General features: G+C 42.5%; 2 protein-coding genes across 2 annotated transcripts; one reads left to right on the plus strand and one right to left on the minus strand.

Moving 5' to 3' along the window:
* Positions 1–402: 402 nt before the first annotated feature.
* On the plus strand, positions 403–5707 carry tox4a (TOX high mobility group box family member 4 a). The gene is made up of 9 exons (XM_073491287.1): positions 403–880; positions 969–1034; positions 1161–1460; positions 1554–1799; positions 1915–2253; positions 2402–2482; positions 2577–3293; positions 4680–4822; positions 4904–5707. The coding sequence occupies exons 1-9, from the start codon at positions 776–778 to the stop codon at positions 4959–4961; spliced, it is 2055 nt and encodes a 684-aa protein (XP_073347388.1). The 5' UTR covers positions 403–775; the 3' UTR covers positions 4962–5707.
* Positions 5178–12045, minus strand: LOC141016753 (E3 ubiquitin/ISG15 ligase TRIM25-like). The gene is made up of 9 exons (XM_073491288.1): positions 11717–12045; positions 10690–10754; positions 10260–10528; positions 9830–10147; positions 9240–9332; positions 9061–9139; positions 8871–8960; positions 7687–7737; positions 5178–7527 (listed from the first exon to the last, which is right to left on the minus strand). Exons 3-9 carry the CDS (start codon positions 10512–10514, stop codon positions 6950–6952), a joined length of 1464 nt encoding a protein of 487 aa, XP_073347389.1. The 5' UTR covers positions 10515–10528; positions 10690–10754; positions 11717–12045; the 3' UTR covers positions 5178–6949.
* Positions 12046–17697: the final 5652 nt, after the last annotated feature.

Here is a 17697-nt window from a genome sequence, read left to right on the forward strand (position 1 = left end):
TCACTTCAAGTAGTTGTTAAGTATTTTGTAATTGAAGTCTGAGTTCTTTCTTACACATAACAGTCAACAGCGAGGAAATTCAAATGGACTAACTTAGTTTCTTCTTGAAGTGGCAAGTGCTGGTGGCAAGTGCTGGTGCGTTCACCAAATATCGGGAAAAGTGGTTTTGTCACTTAGCTAGTTGTTTCAACTGGACAGACAGAACTGGTTGTAAATATAATTACCACTTTTACCCTCGTTGGCTAAGAAAACTATTTGTTCAATAAACGTCACATAGATGATGGAAAGTGAAGCTCACTGATACTTCAACAACAAATAATAATGTATGTGCCATTATGTCATAAAAGTAATAACTGGAACATTTCCCGACAGCCCATGAATGCAACACTAGCTTGTGCGTCCAGTGTGGTTCTGACATGGTAGTAGCATCACAACAGCGTTTGAATGGGTTTTTGTTGGGCCTCCATTAAGCTTTGTGCCCCGGGGAGCTTACACGTAATATTTTGGCAACATTGTGGCTTTGTCTGGCTGGTATCACCTTCAAATTTTCTCCTTGTCCCATTTCTCCATAGGGCTTCAAAGCTAAGTAGTCTAGCCTCATCTGCTCAACCTTAACGTTGTGCTAACCGAGAGTGATTAGCTAGCTAGCTAACTAGCCGCTAACAGCTTTCGTCAATGTTGGAAAAGTTGACCTAAATGGGTTGGAAAATAAGAAACTCGCATTTTCATCAAAGTACAGAACGTGTGTGATAGTTTGTTTGAAATATTTTTCACAATGGACCTCAATTTTTACTCGGAGCTGTCGGATGGTTGTGCTCAAAATGTTGATACGGAGTTTTTGGATACCCAAGCTTATGGTGGATACTCTGAAGAAAACAAGGTAACATAACCAGTGTGTACTTGGGAGGGTCACTTTTTAAACGCCAAAATTGCACAATAGTTAGTTAAATGCTAACTATCTGTTTCAGTTTGCAGAAGGCAGCGACAGCTACCTCACCATCAGTGGAGCGGGCCACCCTTTCTTGTCTGCTGAGGTAAATGACTTAATTCAAACAGCATGGTAGTGCACTGTACTACTCATTTATGGTATTCTCCTTTTAAACTTGTGTTTCAGTCGGTTATGGTCTGACCCATTGTTCTGTCTCTTCCTCCACATGTAGCAGACATTTCATACTCCTAGTCTCGGCGATGAGGTGTTTGAGATCCCCCCTATCTCCCTTGACCCAGACCCGACTCTGAGCATCAGTGATGCAGTGTCCCACTTTGAGTTGGCCGATGGATCAGACGGCACCGGGGGACCTTCAGGCTCCCGAAGCCTTGTCAGCAACCTGGTGGTCGAAGCCAATGACCCCTCCTTCGCTTCCACCTTTGTGAACTCGGGGTCTCAGGGCCTGGAGCAGCTGAACCTCGGGGCACTGGGTCAGGCTGGAGGGGGAGCACTGCTCAGCTCCTCTGCTTTGGTGAGTTCTCAACCTGGGGACCCTCACACAGACTGCTGTTCGGTGTGAAGTTGTCCATGAACGCAGTTAAGAGTTGTTCTAATCTCTCTGCAGGAACTGGGAAATTCCAGTGGTTCACATTTCAGCAGTTCATCCCCTATGACCATTGATGTGCAGCTTGGTGACATCAGTCATGGGCTTTTGGGAAGCAGTCACCTGTCCACTATCAACCAGTCTGAGCTAGCAATGGGTCTTGGGGGTGAAAATATGAGGCATCATTCAGAGACGCATGAGCAGCCGCTGTCTGCAACGCCATCACCAGCTGGCTCCCTGCAGGATGAGGACATGGATGACTTCAAGGTGAGGGGCTGCACAAGCAGGGGCATACATCACTGTTTGCTTGCATGAATGTGTTTTAGATCCTGCAGCTAATACGTCCTCTCCTCTCTCTTCCACTTTCCCTCTCCTCTTTCAGAGGAGTGTGCTGGTAGACTCCCCCATGTCTCTCTCCTCTTCCTCTTCCCTTTCCCACATGTCCGCTCACTCAGCGCCTATATCATCAGTGTCCCCAGCTGTGGCCAGGAGGGCCGGGGGAAAGCCAGCCACACTGGCGTCAGTGACTGGTGTGGTGGGCGCTAAGAAAGAAAGGAAGAAGAAAGACCCAAATGAACCACAGAAGCCTGTTTCGGCGTATGCCTTGTTCTTCAGAGACACACAGGCAGCCATTAAGGGCCAGAACCCCAATGCCACTTTTGGGGAGGTGTCAAAGATTGTGGCCTCCATGTGGGACAGCTTGGCTGAGGAACAGAAACAGGTGAAAGAACACATGCTTATATATTGTATATTAATATCTTCCTGTGTCAGTTTTGGGGGAGAAAAATTATTGTTGGTATGAGACAAATGGCATCTATTTATAAACTATATAACTTAAACTTTGTAACTACTTGTTTTGTCTCCACTAGGTGTATAAGAGAAAGACGGAAGCAGCCAAAAAGGAGTATTTGAAAGTACTGGCAGCTTATAAAGCCAACCAGCTCTCACAGGTGAGATCATGTTGCTATCTAAAGGACAACCAGTTAATTGCTGTGTGGGATTTTCATTTATATGGCTTTTCTAATCATTAATCTGTCTTCACAGCCTGCCGCTGAGGACATGGAGACTTCCCCTTCACCACCTCCGCAAGTGGTAAACCCAGCACCCGCAGCTCTTCCCTCTGCCGCTCACCAGGCTGTCCGCCCAGCTAACAGCACACTGGAAGAGAACACCATCACCAACATCTGTGCCTCCAACATCATCCTGGACGTCCCAGAGATGACCACACGTTCACGCACGGGCGCAAACAAAGTCACCGCTCCAGCAGCTGCAGTACCCCCGGCTCAGACCATCACCAAGATCATCATCCCAAAGCACATGTTGCAGGCGGGGGGCCAGGTGGTGACTGTGTTGCCTGGTGGGGCCCGCGCTTTGCAGCCTACGCTGGTGGTGTCGGGTGGCGCTCGTCTGCCACCACCACTGCAGCAGATGCAAAATGCACCACCTCCGCCACGGCTCCAGCAAATGGCGCCCGCACCTCCGCCCTTACAGGCCAAGCCCCGCGAGGGAAGCTCCACGCCGGGTCTCCCTGTGTCTGTCACTGCTACACCTCCACCTCCACTCCAGATAAAAATAGTCCCTGCCTCCCTGCAGGGCAAAGACACCCTGCCAATTATTGTCCCTGACACAGCAGCGGGGTCGTCTGCTGCAGCTACATCCGCCCAGTCTGCATCTGTGGTGTCAGTGCAGGTGGTGAACTCTGCTGACATGTCAGGCAATACAGACGATGAAGAAATAACAGAAGTGCTGCCTTCAGAAGAGGTGAATGTTCTTAATTCATTGTCACTGTCAGTTTAGGTTTGTTTTGTGTGAGGCCTGGATCTTGTTTATCTCCAAATAACTCTTTAGATTTATTTGACTGGTTCGACCTAATTTTGGATATTTCAGATCTTTGAAGGTGGCTTATAATTTATCCACAAAAAGCACCAAACTGTTGTCAAAGCAACAGATTCCTAACTTTCAGAAGTAAAGATTTCAGCGGGTCAAAGTTTTTGAGTGACGGCTTAATCAGCTTCACAAGTTTATATATTTAAATGAGTACTTAAAACCCTGATTCCAAAAAAGTTATGACACTGTAAAACATGTTACTGGCATCTAAGTTGATGAGGTAAAACACTGAATATATTTTCTGTGTACTGTTTTCAATTGAGTACATGACAAAAGACGATGAGCAAACTATCATGTTCTGTTTTATTTATGTTTAACACAATGTCTGAACTTTTTTAGAATCAGGGCTTTACTATGACACCTAAATCAGAATTAGTACAGCCAAATGTCTTTAGAAATGACGGTATTTACTGTATTTAAATAACAGTGGTTGAATGGTAAAAATTCCTAACCCACTATGTAAACGAATGTAAACAGGAATAAAGGCACAGATAAGGTGCAATTTTGCCTCAACTTCAGACCCACCGGTGCGACAAATGCAAATATTAAGTCACACTTGACATATTTTGGGGCGTATGTGCGACCCAAACAGTTGCACCCTGGAGCCCTGCCTAACAAATCTGGCACGAAAACCTCTGAGTAGGTTATTCACTAGAAAATGGCACAGCTGTAAATCACATCTGTCTGTGTGAGAGGCTTACAGCAGCTACATGTTTCCATGGCTGAGGCTGGAGATGCTGTGCACACAGACACTGTTGCCTGGGTGTTTCATCAGCTTTATAGCAGAGTGGCAAAGAGAAAGCCACTGTTGAAAATGCTTACATTACATCTGGGGTAGTGAAAATTGCCTTATACTCAGCAGCCCATGCAGAGTGACACAGCTTGAGGAGTTCACATGGACAATTGAGAAAAATGGACTTGAAATCTGATTATAGACTCAAAGGTTCCTCTATTAAACACTAACTTGAAGGGGGTGGATACTTATGCAATCCGTTATTGTTTTATATCTGTTGACTTTGACATTGAATCTTTTTTATTTGGTGAGTGCGGGAAATCCCAACTACACCCACTGTGATTTGAAGTTGTTAAACCAGAAATGATTCCAAGAGGGTGAATCGATTTCATTCTTACTTTTGCTTTCACTGTGTCATAGAGCCTCATACAGAAAGATAGACTGGTGTATCATGATTACCTAATGGGACGAGCCTCGAGGATACAGAAAATACCCGCTACTGATATTAATGACACTCATTTTTTCAGGATGAGATGGAGGTGAATGGGTCCAGTGACGCCGGAGCTATGAGGAGCGTGTGTGCGAGGGCGGGCTGCAACAATCCGGCCATAGAGAGCGACGACTGGGACAAAGAGTACTGCAGCAACGAGTGTGTGGCCACTCACTGCAGGTGTGTAGAGGTTTGAAACATGCACATGCTTACTTTTTGTTTCCAGACAACCTTTCTGAATGTATATTTTCTGTTTTTCAGAGATATATTCATGGCGTGGTGCTCTATCAGGAATCAGAGCATGGGAACAGTGAAATAAGAGCAGCCGCTTCCAAACACGCGTTTCTCCACTAAGAGCAAGTGTTTAAAGATGAAGGACAGATACATCACACAAATGTCAAAACTGTACTTCACAGCAGTGTCAGTTCTCTCATTGTTTTTACATGTACTGTAGGTTTGGACAGTTTCTGTTTAGGACAATAAACATGTTGTATTGTTACATTAGGACAGCCACACAAACAATTCTTCTACAGTGTTAGATTATGTACGCAACTTTTATTCAGGCACCAAGGGACGTCAAGGCAGCTAGAGGAAAGATCAGCAAAATGAAGTAATTCAGTTGGTCAAGATAATGGTGTTCTCAGATTCTTTTTACTAAAGCCAACACAAGTCGATTAATACCTTAGTGACTAAAAATGCTGGAAAAGTGCTTCTCAAAATGCTCTGACAAAGAGGATCAACATTTCAACCTTTTTCCAGCAGCCTGAGACACATGATTGTAAAGTGCTCAGTGTCCAATTTGAAATTCATGATCTGTCTCTTGCAATTACCAGGAGACAAAAATCTTTAGTTTCTTTACTTAGCTGAAATATGCATTAATTTGAGTTGAAAAACAGTTTGATCACTGTATACTTTGTTTTTGTACTGTGGCACTACAGGGGCCTTCTAGGTTTAATATTGCCTTCATCTTTTTGTAAAAAAAATGTTCAGATCATTGGCAGTTGTTAAAGAAATGTTCAACTTTAATGTTTTCTTAATAAATGAGCAAAATTGCTCAGTCCAGTGTTTTTTTTCTCTTTTTGCTTTTTATTAAAAGGAAACTAAGGAATTTGTGTAACTCAAACCTGCCTGCCTTGGTTTGGTATGGCCAGTAGCTTGTTTTGGCAAATGTTGGCAGTCTTTAGATAGATACTGCTGAGTAACTGATTCAGTCTGCTGACTTCTCTCTACTTCTGTTATTGTAAGCTACATTTTGGCATTTACCACTTATCCTGCACTTGTCACGTGGCCAAAATGGCTGGTAATCAGCAAAACGTACATACATTCAGATTTTTTTCAGTTCCTTCATCCCATAGACTAGAACAGAGAAGCTGGCATTTTATAAACTACATATTAAGTATTAAGTAATTTGGCAAAGTCAGAGTTCTGACCTCTACTGTATGATTTAGCCTCTTACAAGTAATTCTGATTACACAAGTTTTTGTTTGCAGTAAAATGACACACTGATGAAAAGTCTAGCAGTCTGAAGTAAGTGTAGCTTTCAGCTAGGGTTGCAGCGATATATCGGTTTCAAGGTATACCATGATATGACTATTGACGACTATCATACCATGTACATTTTCTTATCTACTGTATTGAATTATACCGTATAAGCGTTAAAACAATATATTTTCTCAGATCTGTATCAAATTCATGTCTGTCAGGACATAATACTTTGTGAAACTAGAATAAAGCGTTTGTTCATCTGATTAAATGTCATTAATAATGATAATAAAAGAGTATTACTGTTTATGGTGATACCATTGAGATGATTATCATACCAAGACATTTCATACCGTTGCAACCCTACTTTCAGCTTATTCATCCCATTTCCCCTGCTGCAAAACTTGTATCTTTGTTCTCTTTGATTATATTACAATAATTTATTTTTATCTTAAATATTAAGATATTAAATATTGAGCTTAAAGATTTCGGTTCCTTCTTGGTGTGTGAGTGGTAAGACTGATTTTCATCTTTTAAAATTCCTTCAACATCAAGAAAATATGTTATAAGGCCCTTTTTAATATTACAATCTAGTTTCTTTTTTAATCAGAAAGCACACCAGCCCATCCTTATAAATATTCTGTACAAAATACTATTTGTCACAGTTTCAGAAATTAAGATCCACAATTAAAGTAACAAAAGATCAATCACACATACTGTACAGTCCTTAAAACACCTTTCAATATAAAAATATATTCCTGAGGCAATTCTTCAATTATTTTGGATTTATCTTTCATCTTTGACCCCTCCAATTAAAGTGCAGTCTTATTCCAGTGTCGGCTGATTATTGAGACAGCTTCCAGGATTATTCATGGAAGATTTTACAATAGTGGCTCTACTGGGTGGATCCAAACGGTAAAGCCCAAAACCCAGGCACACTGGCTCAGTCAGTTCAGCTTTATACTCGTGCAGCCGTGTGATTGTCGACTCCACAGAACAGAATGTTATGTTGCCTTTCCCAAAATCAACCATCACAGCTATTCGGTTGCTCCTCAGGGTCGCAGAGAGAACTTTTTTGTCTCTATTGTGGTAGGCAAACAGCTTGCCTTTGCCGTCGTGCATGAGGCTCCAAGACAGCTTGTTCTTCCCAAAGGGGCTGTTGTGCTTGTTCTTGCGTTGGATGCTCTTGTAGGACACGGCGATGTCCCAGTATCCCTCAGCCTCCACCTCCCAGATGTGGGTGCCAGTGGAGAAGCACCGCTCGGAGAGGACCTGCGGGGCTTCTTCAAAGCGGCTTTTACTGGTGGGATAGTTCAGCTTGGTTTTTACTCTCTCTGCTGTTTGGAGGTCAGCGGAGAGTCCGAGGAAAGGACTGGCTGTGTCCACATCCAAGATGAGAATTGCTGAGAGACAGACAATTTTGGTTTACATACACTATTTTGATCCTAGCCCAGTTTATAGTACATGCCTATGTAAAGCAAAGTGGCAATTAGCAAGACTTCACACAGGGATTTTGTAGCTGATGGTGGGGAATGTTTCAACAGGTCATTTTTTTTCTTTACCTTCTGTCGGCAGATATTTCTGGCTCTTCACAGGACTATCAGCCAGGAGTTCTGTGTGTGGATTTTCATTGGAAGAAAAGTGAAAGGTTAGCTGAGTACCTAAAGAGGTTGCTGTAAGTGGAGCATCAGACAATAGTGCTGCTGACGTCAGCTCGTGTCCTTAAGAAAGTGTCTGAACGACGACATGCTTCATAAGCACCTTTTTTCTGTTTTGTACTTTTTTTTTATATTGACCTTCAACTAACTAGCAAATAAGTGTATTTCCCAAAATGTTGACCTATTCCTTTAACACCATATTCACATATTAGTGCTGTACTGAATGTCATTTTCTTTACATTCAAAGCTTTGTTTAAGGTTTTTGAATAAAGCTTCTAATCGGTCATCATCACCCTAAAAAAAGTAATAATAATAATAATACTCCTCAATTTGAATAGTGATTTGTTGGATTAAATGAATTTGTTTAAAAAATATAACCTGCCAGTTTTGCCAACATAACATGTAGGCAGCAGGATAATCCCATAAAGTAAGAAAAGTAATAATTGCGCCCTAAGGCTTATAGCAACATTATTCTATGACAGAAACAGCAATAAAATAAATCAATAGATAGATTTGTTTATTATTGTGGTTGTATAAATATAATTTACGACGCTCTTACATTGCTGCTAGACCGCCAAATATGGACCAAAGCAAAATATTGTTAGATGGACACATGGCAGCTATGGCTCAGGGGTAGAGCCAGCGTCTTGTTATCAGAGGGTCACTGGTTCGATTCCCCCTGTCTGCATGTTGTAGTGGCAGCCACTGCCATCAGTGTATGAATTACTGTATGTCGCTTTGGACAAAAGTGTCTGCTAAATGCCCTAAAATTTAAATGTTTGGAAAAGATTACATCTATATATATATTTTTACTTTTGGACTACAAAGCTCTGGAGTTATTGGAAATGTCTGGATCATACAAGTTGAAACAATCCCAGACAGAATAAAAAAAACAAAAAAGATTTGAGTGTTGACTTAGAATTCAAATGTCAATGTTATGAATGAAGCTTCAGAGCTTTGAATTAGCCCTATTACATAACCACTAGCCAATGTCATGGTTTATCATTAATCACATATTGCTGAATGTCCTGTTTTTGTTGTTGTCATGTGAATGGGCAGGAGTTTGGATCTTAGGCCGTCCTTTTTACCTGCAATGGTGGAATAAATGTGATGCACACGGTTCTGCTGCTTGTCCAGTGCCGTTGTTAGCATCTTGTTTTCCACAGAGTAGTTGTATGCTGGTTGGGAACAAAAATAGACATCAATGAGTGCACGTATACACATGCCCCACATAAACATACCATAAAAGGACAACACTTGGACTTGGCCCTTATTTACCGTAATAGAGAACAATGAACCACAAAAAGAGCAGCACCAACGTGACACTGTTGATGAATGAGTCAGAAGAGTTCATTTTCTGTCGGGACGAAAGAACGTATTAGATCTGTAAAGTGCAGAAGTCAATTTGCAAACCGTTAAATGTCAAAGATATGGAGAATTTAGTAAACAGAGCATACCGCACGTCTGATCTGTTCTTGCAGTCTTTTTACGGACTTATTGGTCTCTGTCATTTGCACCTTGAGTGTTTCGAAGCGCAGGTCCATGTACTCCTGTTGAATGAACATACACACACACACACACACACAACCAGTTTCTTAAATGTGAAGATTTGCTGCTTTTTTTGTCAAAGAAGCCATTTAAAGAAGTTACTTTGAGCTCTGGGAAATTGAATTTTTCAAAAATGTTTGACCTTTAATAAAGTAAATGATTAATCATTTAATCAGGAAATGAGTCACCAGATTAATCGATGACTAAAACAATAATTAGTTGCAGCCCTACACAGCATGAATTTGAAATGACTGATGGTTGAGTTTTATTACAGAGTGAATAAATGGGGAGGGCAGTTGAATGTCTGACTTCAGATTCCCACAAACTAGAAAATCCTGTTTCTCTGCAGCACTGATAGGAATTCCCGACTCTCTTTACAAGAAACTGTTACCATCACATCTTCACTTTGTAGATCCACCCTGATGCTTTCTTACTGATATCATAATGCTGAGACTTTTCCTGTGTGATATATTGTAAAAGAATGTTTTTAAAAACTCACAGTCAGCTGTCTCCGTACGACATTGGAGGCCTCAGTGGACATGTTTTGCTTCTTGCTCTCCAGGGCGCACATGTTGCAGATGTAGCGTCCGGATGCATTGCAGTAGTACCTCAGCACCGCGTCCTCGTGCTGTGGGCATTTCCGCTCCTGAAGGTCACCCAGAGGCTTGACCAAGGGGTGTCCCGTGAACACCGGCAGCTCCAGATGGTCTTTGATGTGCTCTTTGCACAGCGCCACCTCACACTTCAGACACGTTTTAAAGGCTGGAGTTTTTTCCGTCAGGCAGCAGTCACAGAACACATTTTTTGTCTGTTTGTCCTGCGTATAAAAATCAGATATTGATATGTGGGAAAAGGTGTGTTTTGCATTTGTCTATTCATGAAAATGAGTTTTACATTCCTAGTTAATTCTGTTTTAAGTGGCACCTTACCTTCCTCTTCTTGCTCTCCCTGAAGTTCTCTGTGATGTTGGTTAATGTGTAGCTCTTCTGTAGCCCAATGGCAAATCCAAAAAATCTCCTGCAGTCTGGGCAACGGAAGGGCATGTCTGAAGTGTGGTCCATCATGTTTTCCAGACAACCCATACACATGCTGTGTCCACAGGGCAGCTGATGAGGATCCTGGAAAATGTCTTGGCACACTGGGCACCTCAGCATCTCCTCAAGCTTCTTCTCTACGTATTCCATTATTGAAGCTTCTTCTACAAAGAGTGCCAGTGAGTGTGAAAAGAGCAGACAGGACAGAGTTAACTGCAGAGAGTGTACATCACACAGCCGCTTCCTATTTCGTTTGTTATGAATGATCCATGAGCCTGAGCACAAGCTCATAGAAGCACTGGAGGATCACTACAATGATTCCTACCTTTTCAGTTAGAGCTGAGTAAAGCCTTCAGTACTGCTTCTCTTCTTTCTTCTTCACACGCCTTGCTAAAAGTGAAAGCAGAGCTGACTTTATATTTGTACTTCCTGGAGGGGCGGGGCCTAACAGGAGGAGGATCCAAAGTAACTTGGATGAGATATCAATTTCTAAGAGGAATACAGGAATGCATAATCAAAATATTGCTGTGTGATATTACAAAATAAGAATTTTATTTATTATTCATATAGAGAGTAAAACTAAACGCAAACGTTTTGTGGGCTGATTAGAAGTAATCTGAAGATGACAGTTGTGTTGGACTAATCCTTCCCTCACCGAGGACATTAGGAATGGATAAACATTAAAGGTGCACTATGAAGTTTTGGGGAAGAAAATGTAATATCTTCATTGACTGATTTTTTTTTTTATGCCTAAACAAACTAAATAAACAAACTCTATTCGCTTTCATAACTGAATAAACAAACTGACCTTAAAGGACAACAGTTTCATACTGTTTTACTTTGTTTATATGTGGCGGACCCTGCCACCTTTCTAGCTTCAAACAGTGTTCTGGGACCTTATTTTCCTCTGAGAACAGCTTGTTTATTCAGTTATGGAAAAAATAAATATTTCTGAGTTTGTATTATTACCTCATTAATATTGTAAATGTTAGTTATTAGTTTGAGTTCTTCTCCAAAACTACATAGTAACCCTGTAATCTTTACTCTCTTCAATAAAAAAAAAGTAAAGCCAGTAAAGTTACTGGTACAGTTTCCTGCCGGTCAGTCCAATCTGTAACACCTGTGTGAGTGTGCGTACCGTGGCTGTGTAGGAGCTACACCTGTTTACACTGTAAATAAAGTCATGCAATGCAACCAATAGATTTCTAGTCAACCGTCAACACAACATACTATTTTTGTGTTTCTTATCTGCCCACTAAAGACCATGTGAAGTTAAACTGGTCGACATTTTTGACAACAACTCTTTGACTGACAAAACTTGCGTCAGAAGTCACTAAAATGTCTGTACTTACTTATTTAGCGTATTCTTTTCGTTTCTCCCGCGTCCAACGACGTTCATTAATCCGCTCAGAAACCCATAAGAACAGGTATTTCCTCATGTCAACTGGCTTAGCAGTTTTAGTATGAAGTGACTTTTAGCGGTGGATTATCCTGTTGTCTTTAACTTGGATAAATTATATCCGTTGCTAACGTGAAAACCGGACCTGCTAACAGCTAGTTTAGCATGACTTTCCGTGAAGCCATGAATGCAGCTAAGCCAGTACATCTCTATCTCTTCACCTAGTTCGACCCATAACTGACTACCTCGCCCCCTCCATGACAACTTCACACTTCCTGTTTACATCACCCAAAGCATCATGGGAACCCTAGTGCCAAAAACCGGTGCCGAGAAGAGACTGCTTGCCGAAAAACGACTGCCCCCGGCGGGAACGCGCATCAGTTCACAGGAAGTGGGCGTAGGTCTACTACGGGTCAGCTGGCAGACGCAGCACCGAGAGAAATGTTTTTTTTTACTGTGCAGTCCTGTAGCCCAAGTGAAGAGGCTACGGAAAAAGAACAGCGCAGATAAAAAAAGTAACCTGATGTTTCCATAATGTAGGCTAGTTGTCAACAATTGATGAGGGTAGATGCTTTACCTTGCCACTTTTATTGTTGTTGTTGTTGTTGTTGTTATCGTTGTTACAATGTGATTTTACACCGCTTTGATCTATAAATAAAGTCATAATTCAATATCCCTGTTTCAGTGATTTTATAACGAGGATTAGGAAATTAATGCAGAAAAGAATGCAGGAGTGTTTCCACGTCACATTAGAAAGCAATCATATAACACATACTGAGAAATTAGTAAGTGCTATCAGAGGTGGGTAATAACGATTTACATTTACTTCATTACATTTACTTAAGTAACTTTTTGGATAACTTGTACTTTTAAGAGCATAATTATGAATACAATAATGCAGTATATATAGAACTGTAGGCTAACTGTAACGGATTGCCTTTACATTCTGCATAACATTCTCTGTGTTTGCCAGGTGCATGTCCAGTGAAGTTGGTCAATATCACTGTGTCACTGTGCAGTCACTTTTCGGCAGGGCCTGCCGAAAAGTGACTGAACCCTATAACTCTGGATTGCAAGGAGTGATATTGACCAAATTCACTGTACATGTACCTGGTTTCCTCTACTATTAATGCTGAAAAGACAGAGAATGTAACCCCTCCCAATCCAGAGTTATAGTGTGCAGTCACTTTTTGGCAGGCCCTGCCGAAAAGTGACTGCACCCTGTAACTCTGGATTGGGAGGGGTTACATTCTCTGTCTTTTCAGCATTAATAGTAGAGGAAACCAGGTGCATGTACAGTGAATTTGGTCAATATCACTCCTTGCAATAAGGACTTACAGGGTGCAGTCACTTTTCGGCAGGGCCTGCCGAAAAGTGACTGCACTCTATAACTCTGGATTGGGAGGGGTTACATTCTCTGTCTTTTCAGCATTAATAGTAGAGGAAACCAGGTGCATGTACAATGAATTTGGTCAATATCACTCCTTGCAATCCAGAGTTACAGGGTGCAGTCACTTTTCGGCAGGGCCTGCCAAAAAGTGACTGCACACTATAACTCTGGATTGGGAGGGGTTACATTCTCTGTCTTTTCAGCATTAATAGTAGAGGAAACCAGGTGCATGTACAGTGAATTTGGTCAATATCACTCCTTGCAATCCAGAGTTACAGGGTGCAGTCACTTTTCGGCAGGGCCTGCCGAAAAGTGACTGCACCCTGTAACTCTGGATTGGGAGGGGTTACATTCTCTGTCTTTTCAGCATTAATAGTAGAGGAAACCAGGTGCATGTACAGTGAATTTGGTCAATATCACTCCTTGCAATAAGGACTTACAGGGTGCAGTCACTTTTCGGCAGGGCCTGCCGAAAAGTGACTGCACTCTATAACTCTGGATTGGGAGGGGTTACATTCTCTGTCTTTTCAGCATTAATAGTAGAGGAAACCAGGTGCATGTACAATGAATTTGGTCAATATCACTCCTTGCAATCCAGAGTTACAGGGTGCAGTCACTTTTCGGCAGGGCCTGCCAAAAAGTGACTGCACACTATAACTCTGGATTGGGAGGGGTTACATTCTCTGTCTTTTCAGCATTAATAGTAGAGGAAACCAGGTGCATGTACAGTGAATTTGGTCAATATCACTCCTTGCAATAAGGACTTACAGGGTGCAGTCACTTTTCGGCAGGGCCTGCCGAAAAGTGACTGCACCCTGTAACTCTGGATTGGGAGGGGTTACATTCTCTGTCTTTTCAGCATTAATAGTAGAGGAAACCAGGTGCATGTACAGTGAATTTGGTCAATATCACTCCTTGCAATAAGGACTTACAGGGTGCAGTCACTTTTCGGCAGGGCCTGCCGAAAAGTGACTGCACTCTATAACTCTGGATTGGGAGGGGTTACATTCTCTGTCTTTTCAGCATTAATAGTAGAGGAAACCAGGTGCATGTACAATGAATTTGGTCAATATCACTCCTTGCAATCCAGAGTTACAGGGTGCAGTCACTTTTCGGCAGGGCCTGCCAAAAAGTGACTGCACACTATAACTCTGGATTGGGAGGGGTTACATTCTCTGTCTTTTCAGCATTAATAGTAGAGGAAACCAGGTGCATGTACAGTGAATTTGGTCAATATCACTCCTTGCAATCCAGAGTTACAGGGTGCAGTCACTTTTCGGCAGGCCCTGCCGAAAAGTGACTGCACACTATAACTCTGGATTGGGAGGGGTTACATTCTCTGTCTTTTCAGCATTAATAGTAGAGGAAACCAGGTGCATGTACAGTGAATTTGGTCAATATCACTCCTTGCAATCCAGAGTTACAGGGTGCAGTCACTTTTCGGCAGGGCCTGCCGAAAAGTTACAGGGTGCAGTCACTTTTCGGCAGGGCCTGCCGAAAAGTGACTGCACCCTATAACTCTGGATTGGGAGGGGTTACATTCTCTGTCTTTTCAGCATTAATAGTAGAGGAAACCAGGTGCATGTACAGTGAATTTGGTCAATATCACTCCTTGCAATCCAGAGTTACAGGGTGCAGTCACTTTTCGGCAGGGCCTGCCAAAAAGTGACTGCACACTATAACTCTGGATTAGGAGGGGTTACATTCTCTGTCTTTTCAGCATTAATAGTAGAGGAAACCAGGTGCATGTACAGTGAATTTGGTCAATATCACTCCTTGCAATAAGGACTTACAGGGTGCAGTCACTTTTCGGCAGGGCCTGCCAAAAAGTGACTGCACCCTATAACTCTGGATTGGGAGGGGTTACATTCTCTGTCTTTTCAGCATTAATAGTAGAGGAAACCAGGTGCATGTACAGTGAATTTGGTCAATATCACTCCTTGCAATAAGGACTTACAGGGTGCAGTCACTTTTCGGCAGGGCCTGCCGAAAAGTGACTGCACCCTATAACTCGGGATTGGGAGGGGTTACATTCTCTGTCTTTTCAGCATTAATAGTAGAGGAAACCAGGTGCATGTACAGTGAATTTGGTCAATATCACTCCTTGCAATAAGGACTTACAGGGTGCAGTCACTTTTCGGCAGAGCCTTGCAATCAATATCAGTCACTTTTCGGCAGGGCCTGCCGAAAAGTGACTGCACCCTATAACTCTGGATTGGGAGGGGTTACATTCTCTGTCTTTTCAGCATTAATAGTAGAGGAAACCAGGTGCATGTACAGTGAATTTGGTCAATATCACTCCTTGCAATAAGGACTTACAGGGTGCAGTCACTTTTCGGCAGGGCCTTGCAATCAATATCAGTCACTTTTCGGCAGGGCCTGCCGAAAAGTGACTGCACCCTATAACTCTGGATTGGGAGGGGTTACATTCTCTGTCTTTTCAGCATTAATAGTAGAGGAAACCAGGTGCATGTACAGTGAATTTGGTCAATATCACTCCTTGCAATCCAGAGTTACAGGGTGCAGTCACTTTTCGGCAGGGCCTGCCAAAAAGTGACTGCACACTATAACTCTGGATTGGGAGGGGTTACATTCTCTGTCTTTTCAGCATTAATAGTAGAGGAAACCAGGTGCATGTACAGTGAATTTGGTCAATATCACTCCTTGCAATCCAGAGTTACAGGGTGCAGTCACTTTTCGGCAGGCCCTGCCGAAAAGTGACTGCACACTATAACTCTGGATTGGGAGGGTTATATTCTCTGTCTTTTCAGCATTAATAGTAGAGGAAACAGGTGCATGTACAGTGAATTTGGTCAATATCACTCCTTGCAATAAGGACTTACAGGGTGCAGTCACTTTTCGGCAGGGCCTGCCGAAAAGTGACTGCACCCTATAACTCTGGATTGGGAGGGGTTACATTCTCTGTCTTTTCAGCATTAATAGTAGAGGAAACCAGGTGCATGTACAGTGAATTTGGTCAATATCACTCCTTGCAATAAGGACTTACAGGGTGCAGTCACTTTTCGGCAGGCCCTGCCAAAAAGTGACTGCACACTATAACTCTGGATTGGGAGGGGTTACATTCTCTGTTTTTTCAGCATTAATAGTAGAGGTAACCAGGTGCATGTACAGTGAATTTGGTCAATATCACTCCTTGCAATAAGGACTTACAGGGTGCAGTCACTTTTCGGCAGGGCCTTGCAATCAATATCAGTCACTTTTCGGCAGGGCCTGCCGAAAAGTGACTGCACCCTATAACTCTGGATTGGGAGGGGTTACATTCTCTGTCTTTTCAGCATTAATAGTAGAGGAAACCAGGTGCATGTACAGTGAATTTGGTCAATATCACTCCTTGCAATCCAGAGTTACAGGGTGCAGTCACTTTTCGGCAGGGCCTGCTGAAAAGTGACTGCACCCTTTAACTCTGGATTAGGAGGGGTTACATTCTCTGTCTTTTCAGCATTAATAGTAGAGGAAACCAGGTGCATGTACAGTGAATTTGGTCAATATCACTCCTTGCAATAAGGACTTACAGGGTGCAGTCACTTTTCGGCAGGGCCTGCCGAAAAGTGACTGCACCCTATAACTCTGGATTGGGAGGGGTTACATTCTCTGTCTTTTCAGCATTAATAGTAGAGGAAACCAGGTGCATGTACAGTGAATTTGGTCAATATCACTCCTTGCAATAAGGACTTACAGGGTGCAGTCACTTTTCGGCAGGGCCTTGCAATCAATATCAGTCACTTTTCGGCAGGGCCTGCCGAAAAGTGACTGCACCCTATAACTCTGGATTGGGAGGGGTTACATTCTCTGTCTTTTCAGCATTAATAGTAGAGGAAACCAGGTGCATGTACAGTGAATTTGGTCAATATCACTCCTTGCAATCCAGAGTTACAGGGTGCAGTCACTTTTCGGCAGGGCCTGCCAAAAAGTGACTGCACACTATAACTCTGGATTGGGAGGGGTTACATTCTCTGTCTTTTCAGCATTAATAGTAGAGGAAACCAGGTGCATGTACAGTGAATTTGGTCAATATCACTCCTTGCAATCCAGAGTTACAGGGTGCAGTCACTTTTCGGCAGGCCCTGCCGAAAAGTGACTGCACACTATAACTCTGGATTGGGAGGGTTATATTCTCTGTCTTTTCAGCATTAATAGTAGAGGAAACAGGTGCATGTACAGTGAATTTGGTCAATATCACTCCTTGCAATAAGGACTTACAGGGTGCAGTCACTTTTCGGCAGGCCCTGCCAAAAAGTGACTGCACACTATAACTCTGGATTGGGAGGGGTTACATTCTCTGTTTTTTCAGCATTAATAGTAGAGGTAACCAGGTGCATGTACAGTGAATTTGGTCAATATCACTCCTTGCAATAAGGACTTATAGGGTGCAGTCACTTTTCGGCAGGGCCTGCCGAAAAGTGACTGCACTCTATAACTCTGGATTGGGAGGGGTTACATTCTCTGTCTTTTCAGCATTAATAGTAGAGGAAACCAGGTGCATGTACAGTGAATTTGGTCAATATCACTCCTTGCAATCCAGA

This window comes from Pagrus major, chromosome 21 (assembly GCF_040436345.1).
Source record: "Pagrus major chromosome 21, Pma_NU_1.0".
NCBI classification, from domain to species: Eukaryota; Metazoa; Chordata; class Actinopteri; order Spariformes; family Sparidae; genus Pagrus; species Pagrus major.

What these genes read in the sequence shown, in the direction of transcription:
- tox4a (XM_073491287.1), top strand. Translation starts at nt 776, where the DNA reads ATGGACCTCAATTTTTACTCGGAGCTGTCGGATGGTTGTGCTCAAAAT. An exon ending in AAGCCAACCAGCTCTCACAG is followed by an intron (nt 2,483 to 2,576) that starts GTGAGATCATGT and finishes CTGTCTTCACAG; the next exon opens with CCTGCCGCTGAGGACATGGA. An exon ending in TGTGTGGCCACTCACTGCAG is followed by an intron (nt 4,823 to 4,903) that starts GTGTGTAGAGGT and finishes TCTGTTTTTCAG; the next exon opens with AGATATATTCATGGCGTGGT.
- LOC141016753 (XM_073491288.1), bottom strand. Translation starts at nt 10,514, where the DNA reads ATGGAATACGTAGAGAAGAAGCTTGAGGAGATGCTGAGGTGCCCAGTG. An exon ending in GTTCATTGTTCTCTATTACG is followed by an intron (nt 8,961 to 9,060) that starts GTAAATAAGGGC and finishes GTTCCCAACCAG; the next exon opens with CATACAACTACTCTGTGGAA. An exon ending in GAAATATCTGCCGACAGAAG is followed by an intron (nt 7,528 to 7,686) that starts GTAAAGAAAAAA and finishes TCTGTCTCTCAG; the next exon opens with CAATTCTCATCTTGGATGTG.